The 7,649-nt window shown below is 33.5% G+C and overlaps 1 protein-coding gene across 1 annotated transcript; it reads right to left on the reverse strand.

Annotated features, from left to right (window-relative positions):
• Positions 1–241: 241 nt before the first annotated feature.
• Positions 242–4,037, reverse strand: LOC110776934 (plasmodesmata-located protein 8). The gene is made up of 2 exons (XM_021981505.2): positions 3,195–4,037; positions 242–462 (listed from the first exon to the last, which is right to left on the reverse strand). The coding sequence occupies exons 1-2, from the start codon at positions 3,931–3,933 to the stop codon at positions 341–343; spliced, it is 861 nt and encodes a 286-aa protein (XP_021837197.1). The 5' UTR covers positions 3,934–4,037; the 3' UTR covers positions 242–340.
• Between the last annotated feature and the right edge of the window lie 3,612 nt (positions 4,038–7,649).

Here is a 7,649-nt window from a genome sequence, read left to right on the forward strand (position 1 = left end):
TGCATTGTGCATCATGTAATTTGTCAATAACACAAGTTATCCCTTTGTTCTTTTTTCCAAATCAAATGTGTTAAAGTGTCAATAACATAAGTTGTCCCATCTTCACCGTCGAGACTCACCACGCGACCACTCGAGTATTATAGAAGAGGTAAGTCGCTATATGTGCATACCTTAGTTGGTCTATTTTTTAAATAGTAAAAAGAACATTATTAGTAAGAGCAAGAAAGTTTTAGGATAATAATTAAGTAATGAAGTGGTCGATCTAGAAATTAATTAGCTTCCTTTGAAAAAATAACATTCAGAGTTGAAGACAAAAATGAAAAAAAGAACGCAAATGTAATTATTTGCCACCAGGAGCTGATTTTCTACAAACGGAGAGAAGAACGATCAAAACTGCAACTCCTCCGATGATCCCAACAATTATTGCAATTGTTTTCGCAACTTCGTCATCATTCGATGGATCTATACACCCACACACATCCAAACATTCAAGGAGATGAAAGATAAGTTTCCAGGAAGAATATTAATTAATTAGTGATAAAAATTATGGACATAAGATACAAGCATGTTATTCTCTTTTCGAAATAAAAGTGGTTGATCAATTATAGAGATCAAATATGACCGGAGTACTTTGTATACAAAAAAAAAAGTGGTACATAAATTGTGAGATAGAAGATTTTAACTCGTTAAAAATACTAATCTTGTTTAATTATGTGTTTGGGATTTTAACAAGATTGAGTATTTCATCAATCATTAAATCATGTAGGATAATGTAATCATATGATCATCACATAAATAAAGTGGCCTGTATTACAGAATTGAATGATATCTAAATTTAAATGTAGGACATGATGATATTCTCTTGTCTGGTGAGTGGTGATATCAACTTAGGTGCAAGTTTGTTAAGTGGATAAACACCTTTAGTCACCTCTTTGTTTAGTTTAGTCCCCCTAGTACAACGGGTTTGGTGCATCAAAAGTAGAGCTTGCATTCTTATATAATCCGTCATGCAAATTAAATAATTAAGATACGAGACAAATAAAATAGGGACAATTATTTATGATACATTTTTTAGGGACGAAGGGAGTGCATATTTAGAATTACTCCGGCTCAATTATGTAATGTGTTTTGTCGTGTCTAAGCTATAATTTCACCCGATTATTTAATATGTTATGCCGTGTTTTTCCATAAAAATGTAGCCTAAGCACGGACCATGAATAAGTTAGTGCCATCTTTACCGGTAATATGAATGTTTGGCTGGATGAAGAATTTACTGTAACATATACTCCCTCAGTCCCTTAATACCCGCACTGTTTTTCTTTTCGGGTCGTCCCTTAATACTTGCACCGCTTCTATAAATGGAAATATTATATTATTTCTCATACTTACTTACTAACCCCACCTACACCTCTATTCCCTACAAAAAATCATTTAAAAATTCACACCCCTACTCCCCACTCCCCACCTTTTACACATTTCCCACTAACTATATTAAAAAAATATTCCACAATCAACTAACACCGACCCATTAAATTAATAAGTCAATTCAAATGCCTTAAACTCCGCACCGGTCAAACCGGTGCGAGTATTAAGGGACGGAGGGAGTAATTAAATAATTTTGAACGGAGCCGTATTAATTGTTAAAGTATTTAGACAAAGATGAGCAGTATGATCCACAAACATGCAAAAGTAATGATTACCAAATCAAAAAGTACATGTTTATGATCAAAACAAAGGGAGTAATAATCAAATTAAGACAAATCATACTCCAAGGAAAGGGTACTACACACCAAAGTAACTACCAAGACAGTGAATAGAAGGTGACCAAAAGAAAGCAATATTCTTTGATATGATGCCTTTACTTTATAACAAAAGTATAGATTTTTGACCATTTTTATTTTTTAATCTTTCAAAATACTACTCCACCACTTATTATAAAGTATCTCTTTTTCTGACGCGAATGAGTTATAGGACAATATAAATTATCCCAATATGAAAAGAGAAACTCCCACCTATCATCGATCTTACCTATTATCAAAAGGCAAGCAGTGGGTGAATGACTAAAATGGTTCTAGAAAGATAATCTCCATTTATGAATAATGTTTATTTTTATATAAGTTAGCATGAGATATTGCTGATCGACTTTATAAATCTATGAAGTATAAATGAACTAATGAAGGTGTGGTAAATCCGAATCTCCTTTCCCTGTTTGCAATTTATATTGGCTTGTGAGTAAAATGTACTAAAAAATTAAAAATTTAATAAAATGAAGGGATCGCAGAATATATAAGTACAAACTATCCTCACATCATTTATAATCCAAATCAGTAAAAATTTAAAGGTAAATCAGTAAAAATCTAAAGGTATGATCAATGGCGGTTCTTCATGTTGGCCTGGGTACACCTGGCCTCTAAAATTTGAATTATTTTCATACTACTGATTCCCACCAGAAAAATGCTCAAGATCCGTCATTGGCTACAATTACTTATTACTCCTCCGTCCCAAAATTATAGTCATGTTTTCTAAATCGGGCGTCTCAAATTTATAATCCTGTTTCTAATTTTGGCCACGGTCTCCACTTCCTCATGTACTATATTAATAAAAAAATGTATTGAAAACCTACCCATGTACTATATTCCATTTTCCTTTGTACTATATTCTCTTTTACATGTACTTTATTCCACTTTTCCATACAACTCAATCATCATTTGTACTTTATTTCACTTTGTCATGTACTACATTTAATTTTGCTAAAAATCGTATTTTTTTAATCAAACGGGACTATAATCATGGGAAGGAGGGAGTAATAAGTAACAATGGAAGATTCTGCGAACTAAAATGAAAAAAAATAAAACAAGTACTCCCTTCATTTTTAATCAAACGTCCATAGTGGACTTAAGGTGTGATGGCTTGATGATTAATTGAGAGACAAAATGCAAGAACTAAAGTGAAAGCTAGTACTCCACTAAAACACGTCTACTTTGTCCCTCAAATCAACATGAAAAAAATTATTCCGCATTTTACTACTTTGTAGTACTCTTTACCTCCTAAATTTGAATTGTATACAAATAAGTTATTTTCAACACACCTATATATAAGTATAACACACGTAAAAAGCGTATTTGATATTTTAGTGAATGTGTCAAAATAATTTATCGGAATTTAATTAAGAATTCAAAGTTAAAGTTAGTTACCTGAACTTTGAGTAGATAAGTCGTAGTAGCCAGCTTCCCAATACTCAGCATAACACTTAGCCAAGAAAACATGAGCAGCAGCAGCTTCACCACAAAGTGTCTTTAACTCCTTAACACCCTCACTTAAACAACTTGAACAATCATTTGAACTCAAATCCCCTAAACACTGCCCAAACCCTTGGACAGACCCTGAACTCGAAACCCTAAACGATGTATCAACAGCCCCTTGTAAGGTGGCCAACACATCATCCCTCCTACGATAAAACTCACCATCATTACTACTACTCCTGCTACACCTCTTGTACATGACTGTATTGTCTGGTTTTCCTAAGAAATCGAACTTCTCGTATCTAACATAACATCCCTCAAGTTGTAGGGTAGCCCCGTAGGAGTAAGGGCATACGAGGCCTATTTGAGTGACTGCACTTTGGATGCACTTATTGCAATCAGAAGGTTTTAAGTCTCCTCTACATTGGTAGAGGCCGTAAATGGTGGAGTCTGAAGGGGAGTTTCCGAGGGTGAAGGTGTTGTAGAGGCCGGTTTGAGAAGAGGAACTTACGACTGAGGTGAGGAAGGAGTTGATGGAGGATTCGAAAGGGGAGGAAGGTTGGAATTTTACTTGGGAGCAACCGGCATAGATGAAGACATAGGAATTGGCATAGGAGAAGATAGAAAGTAGAAGGAGGAGGAGGAGGAGAAGAAGGGTGGCATGGTTGGTTTTGGTGATGATGATGAACATTTTTTTTGAGGGGGAGGGAATGGAGGAATAATGTTATTTTGTTGGAATTCTCTACTTTTGAGGATTGTTGATGATGATTCATAGATGCATTTTTGAATGGAGGTGGGAGGGGAATTGATGCCCTTTTGGTGGGATAGGGTTGTTGCCTTTTTCTTATTCTTTTACTTCATTTTAAACTATAATGTTAGTTGTAATAGATTTATTATTGGGTTAATTAGGATCAACATCCTTTTAATGAAATTATGTAGTATAATTTTGGGGAAAGATAACGTAATTATGTTCAATTAATTTTGGAGGATAATTGCGTGTTTTAATAAGATCGATAATTTATTTTGCTTATATTTATATTTATAATTTATTTTATCCTTTTTATGACAGAGAATATTTATAATACATCATGCATGTCGTTGCTTTGAAAAACTTTTATCCAACTTCAATGTTTGGGGTTCATAACACTCCAATGAAGTTCAGTCTCTCCCGTCCCGAGTTCATGAGAGATCAAATTAAGGTGAGTAACTCGCCCATATGACCAAATCATGATAAAGTTTGCACATTGGCCAAGAATTTTCATGATCATCCCTCCCGCTACTTCCATCGGTAGCCAGGTTCCAGGTTGCAGTAATCGGGTCTCATGCCACCAAAGTGTACGTACGTCGTTCCGAATATGTCGTTAAGGTTTCTACGTACACTATTCCCTCCGTCAAATCCACTACCAATCATTGAGTATTCAATGGAGCGTACAAGTAAAATTGATTTTTGCAGGTTGCACTTCCCAGGGGCGGAACCAAGGTGGGTTGGCAGGGGACATGGCCCCTCCGTTAATTAATAGTTTTGCACGAAAAAGTCCATAAATGTGTGTAGTTGAGTTGGTTTGCAAGGGAGGATACGTACTATGTCATGAGGTAACCTAGGTTACAATGTGGTCATGCAACAACGCTAATTTATACGGAGTAGTACTACCAAGTACGAACTAGAACTGTAAAACGCTAATTTTTTTGGTCATATTCACTCTCTTAAGTTTTATATCTCCTCCCAAAAGCTACTCCGTAAAGCATTTACATTCTTGGTCTATGTAGTAGCAAGTAGAACGTACTCAAGAGAAAAATGAAACGGAATATTCCGTAGTACTTAATTTTTAAAATATTATGTGTGATGAAATGTATAATTAATTTTAAGATGAACCTAGCATATCCAGTCTTACACGGTTGCCCCCTCCCCTCAAAGTAAAATTTCTGGTTCCGCCACTGGCACTTCCAATATCGTATTATGATCTCCACCGACAAACAAGGGTTCTGAAGCGTACAAATTACAACTGTAATTTTGCAGAAATATGAGGAGGAACATGGTTGAGTTCCTGTGAGGAAATGGTTAAGTTCTTGTCCTCATATTAGTGGTTGAGTTCCTTGAGGAACATGGTTGAGTTCCTACGTTACACTGCAATAAACCCCTCACATGTATCCTCCTATGATCATGTGAGATGACAGTGACATGAACTAACCTACTACCTTTGCAGCCACCAATTTGGCTGCTAGTTAGTTTTGTATATTTTTGTAAAGTTCTCTTATTTGCCTTAAAGTTCATCTCTCATTGGTTGTAGCTTTGTATATATTGATATTTCAGTAGGAAAGCTGACAAGAGGGAGGGTAAATTGTTTAGAGGAACTTGGGTAAGTTTCTTGCAGAACTTAAACAACAAAGGGACAATGATCAATAAACACGAAAATTGTGAAATTGAGGAAACTTCTTAACACTAATCAAGAAGGAAAAATCTCAAACTCTTTTATATATTGCAATACCTCAAATACAATACACTCAATAATCGAGTTCCTCTCGAACACGATTTCCTCACAGCAATCCCCTTTGATTACTGTGCTTTTCTTTTCACACTTTCTTACAAACTTAACTCTAAGTCACTAAAGAATCACTCAACCCTTAAACCCCAAAAATTACAACTCAATTTGTAAAACTCTAGTATATAACAAAGCTTATAAGTAATAAAGAACTTAAGGAACACACTCTTTTGTAAACTGGCACTTTGAAAACTTTTAAACTCTTTTTGGAAATAATACTAGCTTTTTGGCCCGTTCACTGATTATAAGAAGAATAACTTTTTTATTTATTTTTTAACGAAATGAACTCCTTTTATGTGTTTTTTTTTTTTGTTGTATTTTCCTTTCTTTCACACACTTCATTATTAGTCTTCACATTCATATATTTACCATTGATGAAAACATAGTTTTTATTTTTTATATAGTATGATGAAAACATAGTTAATTATACATGCTACTACGTATATTACATAAAAATTATGCCAATAGAGGATCTCCTATGTCTCGAATTAAAACTAAATACTTCGTATATCATAAACCATAAAATCGTGGATGAAAACTGTGACGTTTTGGTCACAAAAAGAAGTTGATGCTCATATTTTCCATTGCTGTAAAATCTTGTTTTTGCCATTAGAATTTAGATGCACCTGAAATCTCTAAAAGATGTTATATTGTCCCGGCCCGTTCTCAATGTCATAAACCCCGGCTTATAATCCAGCTTCTTTACGTCACTATGTGCATTCCACTTTTACGCTTAAAATGGTTGTTTAAGTACATCATGTCCATAAAATGTTCGATAAAATGCTTGAACGAAATGTAGACTCTTAATGAATTTCATGACGTCACTATGCCCACTTAAAGTCATATTAATATTAAATACAAATGACATTTCCATCTCGTAGAACATAAAAATACCCTTGGTTGCACCTAATAATTTTCACCACCTCGAGTCATTAACATTATTATGTTCATGTTACTCACCGTGTATCCATTATGTAGAATCAAATTTGTTTAATTTATCTCATCCAAACAAATTATCTACTTCACCATCAAATATGCCGATTGTCATGGATTTCCCAAATTTAGCAGAACATGATATTGAATCCGATTGAACAAAATTCAGAAATAATACTCTAGTGGCTTTAATAACTACTACTTAATCATTAGAAAGATCATAGTAGGAAAACAATAAACCTGCAAACGAAATCAATAAACTCCTTAGCTTTAATTTTTTTTTTCAAGAAATGTGTCACAATACTATTATTTTTCGTGAAAGAATCTAAATTAACAGATTAAAGAAAATACTAAAAACCTTAATTCAAATCAGAACCATAGTAAAAATTGGTAGATAGCATGAATCTAGAAACAAATTAGAGCGAAAGATATCATTATGCTTAAAATGGATTAAAAAAAGATAAATATAGGGAAGACAAATTTACCTCAACTAAAGTAAGATTATATAAAATCAATTAAGAGAACCCTTGCACCGATTTCGAACAATTTTAGATTTGAAGACAAAACTGCACCCAACTTGTAAATTTCTTGGAAAAAAATTATGAACAGAAGATTAAGATTGTTGCAATGGAGGAACCCGAATGAAATTTGGTTGTGGGTATAAAAACTAATTATATTCATAAACTCACACCTTTTCAAATCCATTTATTAATTGATTAGTTAATTAATTAATGATTTTAAAATTACTAAAAATCTTTTAATGAAGAATTAATGAATGAATTTAAATGAAACCGTGTGAATTAACTTTGTCATTGATTTTGAAGGTTGAAGTAAGTTAGAGAGATAAATGAAGGTGAAGCATTTTCCATAAATCTTTGTAGCATCATAAAGTTTTTATTTATATTTTTAATATAAAAAAAAAAGGAAAGGAGGA

This window comes from Spinacia oleracea, chromosome 2 (assembly GCF_020520425.1).
Source record: "Spinacia oleracea cultivar Varoflay chromosome 2, BTI_SOV_V1, whole genome shotgun sequence".
Taxonomy (NCBI): domain Eukaryota; kingdom Viridiplantae; phylum Streptophyta; class Magnoliopsida; order Caryophyllales; family Amaranthaceae; genus Spinacia; species Spinacia oleracea.